This window comes from Myotis lucifugus, unplaced genomic scaffold (genome assembly GCF_000147115.1).
Source record: "Myotis lucifugus unplaced genomic scaffold, Myoluc2.0 scaffold_164, whole genome shotgun sequence".
NCBI classification, from domain to species: domain Eukaryota; kingdom Metazoa; phylum Chordata; class Mammalia; order Chiroptera; family Vespertilionidae; genus Myotis; species Myotis lucifugus.
The window spans coordinates 2253662-2270059 of record NW_005871212.1 but is presented as its reverse complement, the minus strand read 5'-3'; the positions used below and the strand labels follow the sequence as shown (position 1 = coordinate 2270059).

The 16398-nt window shown below is 52.8% G+C and overlaps 1 protein-coding gene across 1 annotated transcript in view; it reads right to left on the bottom strand.

Annotated features, from left to right (window-relative positions):
- PEPD (peptidase D) overlaps window positions 1-16398 on the bottom strand; it is a 115975-nt gene that overhangs the window by 58790 nt on the left and 40787 nt on the right. Inside the window, 2 exon segments of the mRNA XM_006095976.3 lie at window positions 6325-6371; window positions 7846-7921. Coding sequence (XP_006096038.1) covers window positions 6325-6371; window positions 7846-7921 — 123 coding nt within the window.

Below are 16398 nucleotides of genomic sequence, written 5' to 3'. Positions count from 1 at the left end.
ACTGAGGGCGCCTCACTGGTGCCCAGGACTGCCCAGGCTGACCACTCCCAGGTGGCTGGGAGCTGGCTGTACGTCTCCAGAACCTCCAGGAAGGAGGGAGATGAGAGCCTCTTGCGATGTCCGTCATCGATGAAAACTGGATCCTCTGCACGACCCATGAGGGCTGTGGTCAGGGACATGTATGACCAGCATGCCCCGCAGGAAGAGCTCCAGGCAAGACCCAGAGTGAGAAGGGCCCAGGCATCTGAGAGATGGTCCTTCAGTGCTGACAGGGCTTCAGGAGGGACCAACTGGTGGAAGATGAGGGTGCTAAGCTGAGAGGCAGCTGGAGATGCAGCCAGTCTGATGGGGGGGCGGAGGGTGTGGAGCAGAGTGAGGGATAAGCTCGTCAACCGTGCAGGGCAAGGCCTTGGGGCGGGCGGGGGCGGGGGGGTGCAGGGCGGACAGAAGCAGCTTGTCTGCCTCAACTGCCCGTGCCTTCCGCAGCCATAATCACCAGGGCCCAGTGGGGTTGTGGGTTTCCTTTAACTCTCCCACCTTCCAATTATGCTGACTGGAGTTAAGTTTTGTAATCCTCAAAAAAGAAAAAGAAGGCCTTGTTCAACAAAAATACAGCAAGGGCTCTGCAACCTGCTGCCTGGAGTGGGTGAAGTGAGAGACCAACCACCTGACCCAGCACCACGTGGCTTGGGTGGAGTGTGTGCGTGTTGTGTGCATATGATGTGTGAGTGCGTGGAGCGTGTGAGTGATGTGGTATGTGTGAGTGTGTGAATGGGGTGAGTGGTATGTGTGTGGTGTGTATGTATGTACTGTACATGTGTGGTGTGTGTGGTGTACTAGTATGTAATAGGTGTTGTGTATTGTGTTTTGAGGAATGTGTGTGTAAGAGGTATGTGAGTGGTGTGGTATGTGTGGGGTACATATGTGTAGAGGGTGCTTATGTGTGTGTGGTGTGATATATGTGGTAGGTGTGTGTGGCAGGCATTGTATATGGTGCATGTGTAGTGTGTGAAGGGAATGTGAGTAGTGTATGAATATGTATGGAGAATGAGTGTATGTGTGGGGTGCAGGTGTTTATTGTGTGTGGTGTGATGCATGTGGTAGGTGTTGTGTGTAAATGTATGTGTAGTGTGTGAGGGGTATGTGAGTGGTGTGTGTGATTATGTATGGGGAATGAGTGTATGTGGTGTGTGTGGGGTGTGCATGTGTCTGTGTGGGTAATGTTTATAACATGTGGTATGGGTGAGAGGTGTGTGTGTGTGTGTGTGTGGTGTGTCTAGCAGCGGTATTTGTTGGAAGAAACCCCCAGGCTGGGTCTCTATACCCCACCCCCAATCAGGGTCCAGCGGGCACAAGAACACACAGAATCATGACTCGCTCCATCGGACCAAAGGGCAGGAAAAGGCAAGGAGACTTTGATCCCCCCGGAGCACAGCTGGGCAAGTTCTTCATTAACGGACTGAAAGGCAGCGGGAGGCGTCCCGTGGGCTGCTGCCTGGGCCGGAACAGAGCCAAGGCCAGGCCATGCCATGGTCTCCAGATGGGCCTGGGGTGTTTGCCAAGAAGGATCCCAGCCCGGGGAGGAGGACAACGCCATGCTGTCCCCAGCACACCTCACAGTCCCTCTGCCTTTCAAACGACTCGCACAATCCCCATAGGAGCTGTCAGGGAAGGGCCAAAATGCCCCATTCACAGCATGGAGAGAAGGAGCGTAATTTCAATTAAGGTCCCAGGCTGTCAAAAACATCAAGTTATTAATCTCCTTGTGGCAAATGTGAACCGGGACCTGCTTACACAGCCAATTGAGCATGCTCTAAATTAGTGTTTGCAGGTAATTGATTCAGCTGCCAGCCCCATGCCAGCCGGCTACAAGCTGGTTACGCCACTAACATTAAATAATATGAGCGGCAGAATGGTCTGCCTGATTGGGCCTGCAGTCAGATGCTGTTAGCGCCCGATTTACCCAAACATTAATGTCTTATTGGTTTAACACAATTTACTGCACCTCAACTGTGGAAAGTGATTTTCATTCCCTCTGAAACCCCACTCACAGGCACAGCACGAAGGAGGAGGTGTCTTAATAACTGCCATCAGCTCACTCTTTTTTTTAACATGCCCTCAAGATTTTATAACAAACTTTCAATAATAAAATTTTTAAAAGCGTAAATCTTAGAAGTGGTCTCCTGGTAGCCAGCATGTCTGAGTGAGTCTGAGCACCCTGTGCCGGTGGCGGCGTGCCCGCCGTGGAGAACGCCAGCCCGTCTCCTGCCCGCCTTCCCCGACCCCCACCCTCGCTCCAGTCCCGACCCGCAGGAGTCCCTGCCCTTCTTGCCCGGTGCCCCGCTCTGGGGCTGGGGTGGCCATGCCCCCGGGAGAATGTCCAGCAGGTTCTAGGCACATTCTTCTAACCCAGGGATCAGTGCAGCCTGCGCTCAAAGGGCCGCACCCCGTGGGGAACTAGCGCTTCGGATGAGGTTTCATATTCTTCACCTGGTCAAGAAAAGGCGAGTTCACAGGGGCACAGACGACAGCAGGAAACTAGCTCAGGACATTTTATTCTTTCTCTTGTCCATCCATCCAACCCACCCACATGTGTGTCCTGCCACCAGCTGTGGGGCAGACACTGCAGGGAAACGAGGTGGAGCCTCCAAGAAGCAGCCTCCAGGCTCCCAAGGACAGAGACCACAAAACTGACCCCAGCACTCGGCAGCGACAGAGCAATGTGCCACCGCACAGGGCCAGGGACACCCCAGGACGTGACAATGTCCTAGCACAACCTACCATCTTCAGGGGGTGACACCCTCTGTCTGAAAAGGTCACCCCACCCACCTGTCCTTCAGGAACAGTCTGTCTCTTGCTCTTATCATCTCTACTTCAGCTTTTCCCCAGAGCAGTCCCCAACTCCATCCACCCTCTACCCCGGGAGCCCCCTGCTCTCAGCTCTCAGGGACCCCCAGATCGTGGCTGAGGGCAGGCACCGCTTCCCCTCTGTGTCTCCCATGACCGGCCACAGCTGGGCACAGGCACAGCAGGTCACCTCGGTGCACACACCTGCACATCGGGCTGAATTAATGCCTTGCAGCACCTCAGGGCAGCTGCTTTTGGCCACGATCTCATTTCTCTGAAAGCTGCCCTGGATCCAGAGGCAGCAGCAGTGAGCTGAGTCCAGGAATGGGGGAGGGGATAGAGGCTGAGCGGTTTGAAGACAAAGTATTCTCCCAGGGCTTGGCCTTAAAAGAGACCCTCCTTCAAACAACAGCCAAATGCAACTCACAGACTTAGGATCCTGACTTGAACAAACCAACTCATAAAAAGATAGTTTTGGCCCAATATGGACTAGATATTGGTAATATTGAGGATCTACTGCTAACGTAGTTAGATGTGATAATGACAAGGTGGTTATGTAAAGGAAAAGGATATCGTCATCAACTGAGCCGCCCACTGATGCATTTACAGGAGAAATGACATACCTGGGATTTGGTCTCAAATATTCCAACAAAACTAAACTAAACAAAAATCCTGGTGGGGACTTTGAGGTTCATTACACTATTCTGGGGGTGGCAGCAGTATTTGCCGTTTCCTACTAAAAGGTAAAAAAAAAGACTGGCATTACCTTGAGGGGGTGGAGGGTAAGGAGTTGGAAGTATTCCCACAGGCCCCTGACCCAGAGCTCACATGCAGGCCTGTCTGGCTGCAGCAGGGTTGGGCTCTGGGAACCGGTGCGGGAGAAAGCTCAGGCCCCTCCTAAGAGTCACCTCTGGAGCTCAGCTCCCTGCAGCATTGGGCACACGGCGGCCAGCTGCAGTGGACGGCAGGGTTCCACACTGGGGCATCAGCTGTGGGTCACTATAGGCCAGCCGTGGGCAAACTACGGCCCGCGAGCCGGATCCGGCCCGTTTGAAATGAATAAAACTAAAAAAAAAAAAAGACCATACCCTTTTATGTAATGATGTTTACTTTGAATTTATATTAGTTCACACAAACACTCCATCCATGCTTTTGTTCCGGCCCTCCGGTCCAGTTTAAGAAGCCATTGTGGCCCTCGAGTCAAAAAGTTTGCCCACCCCTGCTATAGGCCAATTAAGATGAGACCAGATTCCTGGGACAGTGCCAATCTCAGAGACCCCTGCCCCCCCCCCGCCCCCTACTTCCCTGGTAGCGGGCGGACCTCTTCCTGCCCCAGATCCTTGGGGTTGAGAACGCTGGGAATCCTGAGCAGATACTGCACTGCAGCAGACCACAGGGAGGCCAAGGCTGGCGCTCTGCCTGCCCTTCCCCATCCTCCTGGGTCCCCGATGAAGCACTTGCTCCATCCCGCCAGGGGAAGAGGAGAGAAACCCAGAGGTTCCCTGCTCAGGACTCCTTTCAGGGTTGGACTTTGAAAAAGACACCTACTCCCAAGCCATGTGATGGTGACCATTAATGCCCTTGCTGTCCACCGCTGACTCCGTCTGCACCTCGCCCTCACCCAGCACTGACAAAGCGGGCAGGCCAGAAAGGCTGGGAGGGGACACGGAAGCAGCGCAGGCCCTGAGGGCGCCCCAGGCAGACTTGGGCCCTGCGAGGTGCGCAAGGGGAGGCAGCGCCAAGCTCTAAGGCCAGGTAGGAAAGGCAGTCCAGGACCGGGATGGGGGGCCGAGGGTAAAAGGTGATACTCTTTTTTCTGTACTCACAACACTTCTGACACCAAATGTGTGGGTTTTCCAACCACCCGCTCTCCAATTCTCTGTGGGCACCAACTGGTGTCCTACCCCTTACTTCTGACGCTAACTGCCAGAGTTAAGGTCTCAATCCCACAAGAATATCCCCACTTCAGACATAACAGGTCCAGGCCTCTCGTACTTCTGACTGACTGGCTTTACATCTGGGGTTCCAATGACCTCCTCTTTGGGTTGATAATTTGCCAGAACGGCTCACAGAACTCAGGGAAGCGCTTCATGTACTATTACCACTTCCTTATAAACATTACAACTCAGGACGAGCCAGATGGAACTGATGCACAGGGCTAGGTATGGGGCAAGGGGTGTGGCGCTTAGATGCCCTCTAGGAGCACTCCTCCCAGCATCTCCACTGCACTCACCAACCCTGTGGGTCAAAGTTTTTATAGAGGTTCCATACGGAGGCACAACTGAAAAAAATCACTGGTCAGAACTCAATCTCCAGCCTCTCTCCCAGTCACTAGCACTTCATTAGCATAAACTCAGGTGTGGCTGAAAGGGGCTTATCTATATAAAAGCCAAGCGACTGGAATGAAGGAACGACCCGAACAACCGGTACCTATGATGTGCACTGCGGTGGCCAAGCGGCCCGATGGAGGCCCAGATTGGTACCCCCAACCGCCCGTGGCCCCTCCCCTTGACCGGCCCCACTCCCAATCAGCCCCCCCAACCCCGATTGAGGGCAGGGCTGGGTGGCCCCTCCCCCCGGCTGGCCTGGCCCCGATCAGCCCCATTGGGGTGGGCCAGCTGGACCCCACCTATACACAAATTCGTGCACTGGGCCTCTAGTTATGAACAGCAGACTCTGTCACTGGGGGAATTCTGAGGGTTTTAGAAGCTCTGTGCCAGGAACTGGGGCAGAAATGAAACATGGATTTCCTACTATGTCACAGAGGGGGAAACGTGGACTTCCTACTATGTGATGGGTGTAGGGGGGGGAATGGCAGCTTCTCCCTCCCTCTCCCCAGGGGAGCTTCCAGATGGTACAGTCACTGGTGGGTGACCCAGGACATGGGTGGAAGGAGCCCTTGGAGCAGTTTGGGTCTGACCAAGGGATTCCTCATGCCACTGGCAGCAGCATGCTGAGCCCAGGCCCTGGAGCAGGTGAGGACTGGGCAGGCCACACCCACATGGCGGGGCAGCCCCAGGAAGCCCGCACTGCACACGGCAGGCCAAGGCCAGTGGAGCTCTTCAGAACACTTTATGAGCCACTTAGCCAACCTGAGACCCCATTGTCCTAGCAGCAGACATAATGACCGTGTTTACACGTAAATGACAGGCTGTTTCAACAGCGCCCTTCAGAGTCACAATAGCAGCTCTTTGGTAAAGTTTCCTGCAAATTGCACAAACAAAGTCCAGGGAGTGAAATGATGAGGCACTAAAGCAGCCTCAGAAGTAATCACAGACCATTACCATCAAACACTCTACCAAGCGCCAGCAAAGTGGCCACAGTCGGAGAAGGCCTCTGCCCACGGTGCCCAAGCCCCGCTCATAGTCCCCATTCAATCTGCCGCGGCCCTGAGGCACCTCATCTGCTATTTGCTCAGGGAACATAAATTACTGTTTTTACATTTTAATCTTTACCCAGAGAGGCACAGCAGCTTACCTTTCCAGCTCATATTCTTTCATTCCCACTTTCACAGCTTTCATCACCTGGAGGGTGGATATTAAGCAAAGACATTTGTATTAAGGAGAGAAGTGGCACTGCCTGATAAACAAGGGATAGCACTTTTTCAAAAGAATCTCTTCTTCAAAAAAAGAAAAGAACGTTATGTGCACACAATGGTGCAAAAATGGGATAAATCAGAACGTTTTTAAAGCTCCAAAAGCTACACAGCTTATTTAACCACTCTGGCGCACCTCCACTCGGAAGCCGATCAATACCCAGCACAGATCTGCAGCGGGCTGATGGCAGGTAAGATTTGATCAAGACATCTGTGAACATGTAACACTCAGAGAGCTACGACGACTAACCTACAAGGTTTCCTTTGTTTAACTGCCATTAAAAGAATATATGCGCCCCCACGTTCATTGCAGCGTTATTTACAAGACATGGAAGCAACCCAAGTGCCCATCAATAGATGAGTGGCTAAAAAAGTTGTGGTGCATTTTTACAGTGGAACATTACTTGGCCATCCGTTAGAAAGAATGAGAGTTTACCATATGCAACAGCACGGATGGACCTAGAGGGTATTATGCTCAGTGAAATAAGTCAAAGACAGATACCATATGATTTTACTTCTATATGGAATCTAATGAACAAAAGAAACGAACAAACAAAACTGAAACAGACTCATAGATACAGAGAACAGACTGATTTGCCAGAGGGGAGGGGGTTCGGGGACTGAGTGAAAAAGGCGAAGGGATTGAAAAGACTGGTGTTTACAAAATAGTCACAGGAATGTTAAGTACAGCATAGGGAGTTCAGTCAATAATATTGCAGTAACTCTGCACGGTGCCAGTGGGTACTGGTAAAATGTAGGACTATCTAACCACTAAGTGGTACACCTGAAACTAATACAAAATAATAATGAGTGAAAACTATAATTGAAAAATAAAATTTAAAAAAACAGAGAAAATGAATTCAGACAAAAGATTCTGTTGCCCACAAATGACCCTTGTCTCTCTCCTGACACAAAGCTGTGACTGTCACCAAGCAGGCACCAGGCTATGCCATCACCCTGACCGTCACTTCCTTATTTGCTCTCGATCCTCAGGTAAAGTGGGAAGGTTTGGGAAAGGACCTGTGAGGATGGTTAACGGAGGACAGTAATAAGTGTGCTTGGACCCTGGGTGAGAACAAAAGATTCTTTGAAAGAAGCTGGGCCTTTAGGAATACCAGGAGGGAAAGCCCCAGCCCCCAGGACGTGAGGACTTCTTGCTGGTAAATTCTTGGGGGTGGGTGCCTTAACCTCTGCTGTCCCTGCCCTGTCTCCACTGGGGAACAGAAAAGAGATAGGCTGAAGCGACATTTCCTGCCTGCTCCACTGGCACTCGGGACTGCAGCTGCCCTGAGACCGTCCATCTTGACGCCGCCCATCTTGACGCCGCCCTCTGGCCCCACACAGAGCAATGCAGCTCGCCCAGCCCAACCAGACAGCATTCCAACAAGCGGGGCCCTGCTTACCTCCCGGTGGGCCTCACTGGAGATCTTATTGGTGTAGCGCAAAACCTCCAGCTCCATGTCCGTCTTAAAGACCCGGCTTCAGGGAGGGAAAAAACAGAGGGAGAGTCAGTGACTTTCAGCAGGAGCTTGGCTGGACCCCTCCAGGGAGACCTGGGGCTGCCACAACCGCACAACCTGGGAAGGATCACAGGGCCAGGTCATGCCCAGTTAGGCTGGGTGGGTCACCAAACTGCAGGAGGGAAAGCTACACTAAGCATTGCCCGTCCTCACCTAATGCCAGCCTCGGGTGTGCAGGTGTTTCTAGTTCCAAGATCTGGAAGCTGCTGTGGGTGGTAGAAGAAGCCCAGAGACCCAGAACCAGTTTCCTCATCCATAAAAGTGAGGAAAAATCTACATGGCGAGGCTGTTAGACCTGAATCTGAAGTGTGTGCCTCCCAGGGCTCTGCCCAGTTGGCTGAAGAGGTCTCTCCTTCCCGGGCAGCCCAGAAATACCATGTGGGTCAGACCCGCCTGAGACTGGGGCAGGGCGGGAGGGGCGGCATGGTGCAGGAGTGAGTGTGGGAAGAGCGTCTGCAGAGAGAAGCAGGACGAGGAGCAGACAAGGGGAGACAGCAAGGGAGAGGGTACCTGTGGAGCAGGAGGCGCAACCAAGAGACCCTGCTGACCACTAGAGACCCAATGTACTTCCTGCAACTGGACTCCAGGGAGTCCTCACAATAAACTCATATTCATTTGCCCAAATATGGTTAGGTTTCTGGTCTTCGAAATCAATCTCATCCCTAAGTAAGACTCACACGGAGAAGCTAAATAAATGCTTGCTTTCTACCTCCACCATGTCAAACAAGCAACCGCAGGTCCGGGCATCGGAGTGGCAGCTGGGCCAGTCATGAGGAGCAGAGTCCTCAGCCATCCCTCATGGCCTCCTGCACTGTGACTCAGGGTGACCACCTGCAACAAAGCCACCTCTGCCTCTTTCCAAGGGAACACACTCAAGGCCCTCAAGAGCAGCAAAGCCAGAGAGAAATGGAGCAAAGGCCAACCCCAAGCCCACTGAAGCTTCTTCCAAATGGACCTGCTTTCTTCCTGGAGGGGCAGACACTGAACCTGAAAGTCTGCTCTTTACCATCATAAAGGTGCCTGCACCGGGCTGCTGGGAGCACCCCGCTTGGGGATCAGGACGCATGTACCTGTGCTCCGGAGGGTGAGGGTCCAGAGCCATGGACAGGACTCGGGTGAGCAGCTCGGTTCCTGAGATCCAAACCCACTCACAGGATGACCTAGCAGCCCTGGTGCATTGTTCCCCACTGCTGCCCTGCGCACACCAGCCGGAGGAACTGGTAAGTGGGAGTGGGCCTCGCTGGGATGCATCTGCCTCTGGCCCTCTGCCTCTCTATTCAGCGTAGATCCCTGGTCCATCCTTCCAGCCAACAATTCAGACCTCTAGGCCTTGTGCCCACCTATCCACACAGGCTTAGCCAAACCTCCATGAGAGTCAAACCAGAGCCCGTGCCTGTGAGAGCTGTTCCAGGACCACAGGGGCTGCAGGGAAATCCTGTCTGGGAGTGGTTGGCACAGTAGCTCTGTCTCCAGTCCCACAGCCTCCACCTGGCCCCAATTCTGCCATGAGTTGCAAGGGGGCATGCAGGAGGCCTACTCTAACATTCTCCACCTTGCTAAGATCTCTCCCCTCCCCAGCTCAGTGTCTCCCTCCCCTTCTCAGAAGATGAACGAGCTCATCTATTTGGAGAACACAGAAGCCAGCAGTTGGGTACACTTTCACCTCTTATTCAAACAACCAAACCTTCCCCTGCCCCTTCATGCCCTCCTCCCTCCCCTCTCACAAGGGAAGGAGTGTCCTCTTCCAGGTGAGGTTTAGCCCCTCCTCCCACACACACCTGGGCTCAGCTCCCAGCCTCAACCCCTCCATCCACCTGGTCCCTATTACTGAAAGCCCCATGACCACTCGCTTACTTCCCCCTCCTCTCGCCAAGCTTTACCCCCCGCTACCCAGCCACAGTTCTGGAAAGGGAACAGAAACAGTGCTTGCCTTGGGAGAGGAGTGGGAGCAGCTTTTGGCTTACCTGGAACCTCGTCCTCATCTCCTCCCCTCCTCTTCCCCTCCCCTCTTCTCCCTCCGCCCTGCCCCACGCTCTGCCAGCTGCCCTCTCACCCCAGCTGCCAAACCCAGAGGCATCAGTGACTCCAGAGGAAGTGCCTCCCCTGGCACCCCCCCTCATGTCCCTGACAGGCCCTCCCCTCCCTGCCCCGCTGCCCCTCCTCTCTCCCAGCTCCTACAGCCCCTCTGGCACAGGTCCCCCAGGCGCCTCCAGCTCAGTGACAGAAACTCCCACCCATCCATGTGCCCCATCTCAATCACAGCTTAAAACTTAACCAACATCCTCCCAGACACCTCCCTCTGGTCTGTGCATTGCTCCCACATCCAGCTGATGACCACGGACTGTCAATCCACCACCACCACCTCTCTCAGACCCTCGGTTTCTCTCCATCCAGACCTCACTCCCTCCAGCCTGCACAACCTCTCCTGCCTCTGCTGGCCTCCAAGCCTCCAGGCTGTCTGCTCCCCGACAGGGCAGAGCTTTAGAAAATGCAAACCTGACCTTGCTTTTCCTTGCTCAAAACCTTCAGTGCCCTCTAGATGTCCTCAGGATGGAATTAAAACTACAAGGTGACTCCTGAGGCTCTCCAGGCCCCACCCCCTCTCCCCCACAGAGGGCGCCTCTGCCTGGAGCTGGCCAGTGCCTTTTCGGTGACCTTTCATCCTCCAGCTCCCACAGAAAGGCACTTTTCTCCAGGTGGAGGAGGGCTCCCTCCATCCCCCATACAGGCTAAGCGGCTCTCTGTTCCCAGTCCGTCTATAGCAGTGGTTCTCAACCTTGGCTGCACATTAGAATCACCTGGGAATCTTTTTAAAATCCTGATTTCTGGGCCTCATCCTCCGGAAATTGTTTCTTTGTTACTAATGTTGTGGCCCCACCCCATAACAAAGAAACAGAATTTCTGGAGGATGAGGCCCAGAAATCAGGATTTTTAAAAGATTCCCAGGTGATTCTAATGTGCAGCCAAGGTTGAGAACCACTGGACTCTATAGGAATCCTCCGTAAGCGATCACACTTGTAATCTCTTCTTCACTTGAGTCTCCTCCCCGGAGGCAGCCCAGGGCCAGAACAGTGCCTGGCCTAGAGCAGACACAGTAACTGCTTAGAAATAGTCTTTGGGCATCGCACCAAAGCTGGAAACACCTTCCTTTCAGCAAGGAGATAATGGCCTCATTTCAAAAGAAAAGGAGGCCTCCCAGGGCGGGTGCACCAGGTCAGCGTGGGAGGTCACTCGCCCTGCCTGCCCTGAGCAGGACAGGGGCACAGCAGCCCAGACTCCCACCACCACTGCCTCATCCCAGCCACAGAGGTCGGAAGAAGCGGCCCCAGGGTTCGACCCCCAAGAGCCCACCTCACAGACCCTCCACTGGCCCCTCCACTGGCCTCTCCCTGCAGCCTGAGCACCTGGTTCCGGAGACGAGCAAGGAAAAGCTCACAATCAGCCCAAGGAGAAAGGAGGCAGAGTCCAAACCACACTCTCTTCCCGGCAGAGATTCAGGCACTTCAGGCCGAGGACCCCAGTCCCGCTTTCTTCTCCAATTCCACTTTGGGGAAGATGACAAGCTAGGCCTCTAGCTCATTTTCTCAGGACTGGTTTTCTTTTTCCTTTTTTTTCCCTTTTCTTTTTCTTTAGAGGACTGATTTTCTGGTCATGTTAAAAAAAAAATCAAATTGAGCCAGGGCAAATTATCCCACAAAAGTAGTTCTCCAGAGAGACTGGCCTGGCCGAGCACTGGCCTGGCCCATTTAATCCAGGTGTTAAAGGCCCTGAAAATAGCCGTCTGCTTGCACAGGCTTTCCCAACGGCCCACAGGGCACTCTGGGCCTGATGTCACTCCCGACGCCAGGCATACCAGCCTGGCCCAGTATCTCCATGACACAAGCACCACAAACTTTTCAGATGACTGCAGCGAATAGGGTTTTCCGGCATTCTGCAGTTTCTCCCCATCTTGAGGAGAAAGTCCCTGCCCTGAACCTGATGAGGCAACTTCCATTACTCCTGAGCACAACAAGGCAAGGGCAGGGGGACTGCACCATGGTCCCGCCCTGCAGGCCCAGTGGCCTCTGGAGTGAGGGATGCTTAGTGTCACACTCAGCCCAAGGATGCGCAAGTCACGGTTAGAAATGTGATCTGCAAGGTTTGTATCCCTAAGAGAGGAGAAGGCCTCCTCCACCATGAAGCATCGAGGACCAAGGCTCTAGACAAGACCTCACAGACGCCACCTAAGAGGTCTGACAGCAGGCAGGGGCTCTTCCCCAGCGAGAGGAGGTCCTGATGTGTGTGGGAGACAGGCACTCGTGCACAGCCCCCAGCTCCTGGCCATGCCAGTGAGCATCACCACTCCCAGGGGCTGCTCAAGTACAAGGCAGCGGGGCCAAGGCTCAGGCCTGAAACGACAAAAACTGGACTAGGCAGAGATTCATTTGTGCAATTAGCCCGCCCCCTCCCCGCTTAAATATTCACAGGTCACAAAGCTGCCTCTGGACATTAAACCCAGGATGAAGACACCAATTAACTGAGGTCTGAATGCTCCACGGAGGAAAACGGTAGCAAGACGGGCTGAAGTATTTCCAAAATCAGTCTCTAAGCATCAGAGTGCCACAGTGTTCAACAAAACCCACTGGAAAGGACAGAAGTTCTGTCTCTCCTGCAGATGAATGTATGGGGGATGGTTCTGTGGGAGAGGTGGGTGGGAATTCAATTCCACAGGACCCCCAAGACCATTCCTTCCACCCCTAGGGATGCAAAGGGTAAAATTCCAGAACAGCAGCAGGGACAGCAAACAAAGAGCTGGTTGGAATTACAAATCTCCAAGAGGCTCAATGAGTAAGTCTTCTCAGAGAAACCAGAGCCATGAAGTAGTGATGGCTCAGTGCAGCTGTGAGCCCAGCGTGTCTGGGACCAGAGTGGGGCCAGGCAGATGTAGGCCACATGCAGGGGAGGCGCCCGGGACCAGGCCCTGATGTTCCCACAGCCCGGCTCCTGCCTCCTGGCACACCATACCTCAAGTTCTCACTGTGCTTAGAATCCCACTTTCCACTTGGGTTTCTTATTAACTTTGGGTTGAATGCCTACTAGTATATGTCTGGAGACAAAAACAGCAAAAAGCATTCTTACTGAAATAGTTTTCACATACATATCGAGAATCTAGGTCATCACCTATGTGCCTTTTCTAATTTGGGATGTAGGATCCTGGTGTGCTCTGCCCCTGAACCTCACCATCTCCGGAACATAGAAACGGGGTACAAATAGATCTGTTACCCCACTGCCTGATTAATACACACAAGACACCTTTGCTCGGTGTAATTACCAGTTCTAAAACCGGCCTATGACTCAATTTCACAGTCTCACTTCAATACCAAGAAAGCGCACGGCACTTGCTGACATGCTAGCTCTCCTGTGATGCTTCCGGGGGAACTTAACTCAAATTCAACCACGGTGCTATCAGACAGTACAAAAGCATCTCCTTTCATTTCCCAGCCTACCTACAGATCAATTTCATCATCTGCAGAACAAGAAAAGAGAAACACAGCCTAAATTATGGAAGTGAGATGCCTGCTCTTATTAAGTTTCAACTTTTGACCTCCACATTCAAACTGCAATACCCAGCACAAGAAGAGACATTATCAGTTATGATCTCATGTTTGTGGGGAAGAGTATGATTATAGAGGGATTTACAGGAAATCAAAAAGGGCTGCTTGAGAGAATGGAAAACAATAAAGCAGTCACCCAGAGGAAATGAATGGCACCCAAACAAAATGAGAAAGGAAGCTCGAGAGCACGGGCAGAGGCTGCTCACTGCCTCCCAGTCAGACAGGCCCCGGGGGGAATCCCAAAGCCCAGCCCAGTGGCTAAGCAGGAGCTGGAGTGCCTGTTGTGGCAGGAGGCATGGTGCTAGCTGCACAGCCCCTGTCCTTCCACGCCCCCTAGATCCACGGCCTCACACAAGACCCGTTGGGGGCTCTGACAGCCCTGCATGTCCAAGAGTGCACTGAGAGAAAGGCTGACACGCAGGTAGGCCCCCGCCCGACAGGTGCTCCTCAGAGCTGCAAGGGCCAGCGCCTGGGCCCAGCTCCTGGCTTTTTCTTGGGCAAATCAAGTGTTTTCTCATCTGTAGCATGGGGATACTCAGAGAACTACCTTATAACATACAAAATACCTCTTTAAATAAGGTGACATGTCAAGGGCTTAGCACAGTGGTTCTCCACCTGTGGGTTGCGACCTCTTTGGCGGTCGAACGACCCTTTCACAGGGGTCGCCTAAGACCATCCTGCATATCAGATATTTACATTATGACTCACAACAGTAGCAACATTACAGTTATGAAGTAGCAACGAAAATAATCTTATGGTTGGGTCACAACATGAGGAACTGTATTTAAAGGGCCAGAAGGTTGAGAACCACTGGCTTAGCAGAATATCTTGCACACAGGAAGTCTCTAAAGGTGACAGCACTTATGCTCTCACTGGATTCTTCAGCCACCCAGCAAGGAAAACCACTTCCGCTTTGTAGGAGGAAACTGATACTCAGTGCTTTAGACTGAATGTTTGTCTCCCTCCGAAATTCCTGCTGAAATCTAATCTCCAATGTCTTGCTATAGGAAGCAGGACCCTGGGAAGATGATCAGGTCATCAGAACAGAGCCCTCATGGATGGGGTTAGGTGCCTTTACAAAAGAGGCCCCAGAGAGCTCCCTGTCCCCTCTGCCATGTGAGGGCACAGAGAGAAGACGGCCATCTCTGAACCAAGAAGTGGGTCCTCACCAGACACCACGCCAGTCCGCACCTTGATCTTGGACTTCCAGCTTCCAGAACTGGGAGCAATAAATTCCTGTTGTTTATGAGGTGGTACTTAGTGAGGGCAGTCCGATGCTCTAAGACACACCCACACTGGGAGCTAGGGGCTCCTCCATCCCCACGTTACAGAAGAAGAGGCTGAGGCCCCTCCCACACTGGGAGTTAGGAACCCCTCCATCCCCATCTTACAAAGGAGGAAGCTGAGGCTCCGAATATTAAGTGACTTTCCAAGCAAAGTAGGCTGGGGTTAGAGGTTGTATTTGCCCGATTGGGTGGTTTATCCGTTACCCCAGACAGCTTCTCTCTATGGGGCCTAGAGACAGACTATGTTAAAAGCATTCAGGACGCAGGGGCCCAAAGATACATCAATGAGTCATAATTTAAAGTTCAGAAAAGCCCCCTCTCTCCTACAAATGAGGGGCCTGCCCCCCTTCCACCCAGACTCCTTCCTTCATGACTAGGAGGGCAATGATCCTGACTGCCGGGCTCGCACTGAGCGTGACTGCAGTCCCTACAGAGGCCAGCACCCACGCAATGAAAACCCACCCCTGCGGCAGTGAGGACGAGGTGACATTTCTAAAACGGTTCTACTTCTAAAACGGTTCTACTGCCATCAAATGCCAAATGAGTCCTTTCTGCCGCTGGCTTTAATAAAGTTGGGAGGTATTCTTATGAACGCAGAATCCACTTCAGAGCCTTGGAAATGTCACTAGAATTAAAGTGTGTTTGTTCCAAAGTGATGAACTAATGACTTATCCCTTAGGAGATGCTGGAGCATGCCATTCAGCCATCGTCTCTAAAGCATTGACTGTAAGCAGCCAAGAGGGAACGCCACATGTGGAACGCGAGTGGACTCGGCCCATTCCCGAGTGTCCAGGATTTATTCTTCTGTCAACTGGGGGCTAGAGACGAGCCAGGCATTTGTTACTTTATGAAAACAAGAGGTGGCCATGTACTTGAAGAACACAGGCCCCACACTCAGAATGTGTGGCCATGACAGGCACTGGGCCAGGGCTGCTGATGGCACTAAGTTGGCAGGCCTGCCTTCCAGCTCCTCCAGGGTCAGCAGTGATGCCTGCCAACAGCCCTCAGGTCTTCACCTCCGGCCCAATCACTGGCCCCCGACTCAAAATCAACACACGCCACAGAACCTGCCCCTCCTAGCCATCACCATCTTTAGTCTCCAGCTGTTCAGGATGAAAACCCGGAGTCACCTTCAACTTCCCCCTCACGCAACTGTCACAGTAGATTCCTCTCAGGAGCATTCCCCTTGACTGACGCTTTACCTCTCAACTCTGTCCCACCACCCTCCACTGCCACCTAGAACCTGCAATAGCTTCTTATCTGGCAACCTGTTCCCACTCTTGCCCTACAATTGAGTCTCCAGCCTGAAGCCAAAATGATTTCTTAGAATTGCAAACCTGATCCTACCATTCTGCTTAAATATGTCAAAGGTTTCCCTTGTTCCCCATTTCTCTCAAGACAAAGTCCAAGTTGGCACCCGTGAGCCGAACCCAGCCCCTGCCCAACTCTCCCAACCACCCTTCCAAAGGCAACTTGTCCCAGTGTGTGCCTCTACCCGGGACACGCAAAGGGAATTTCCCCTTTTCCACTCTCCAGCCTTTTGAACAAGGGTCTCT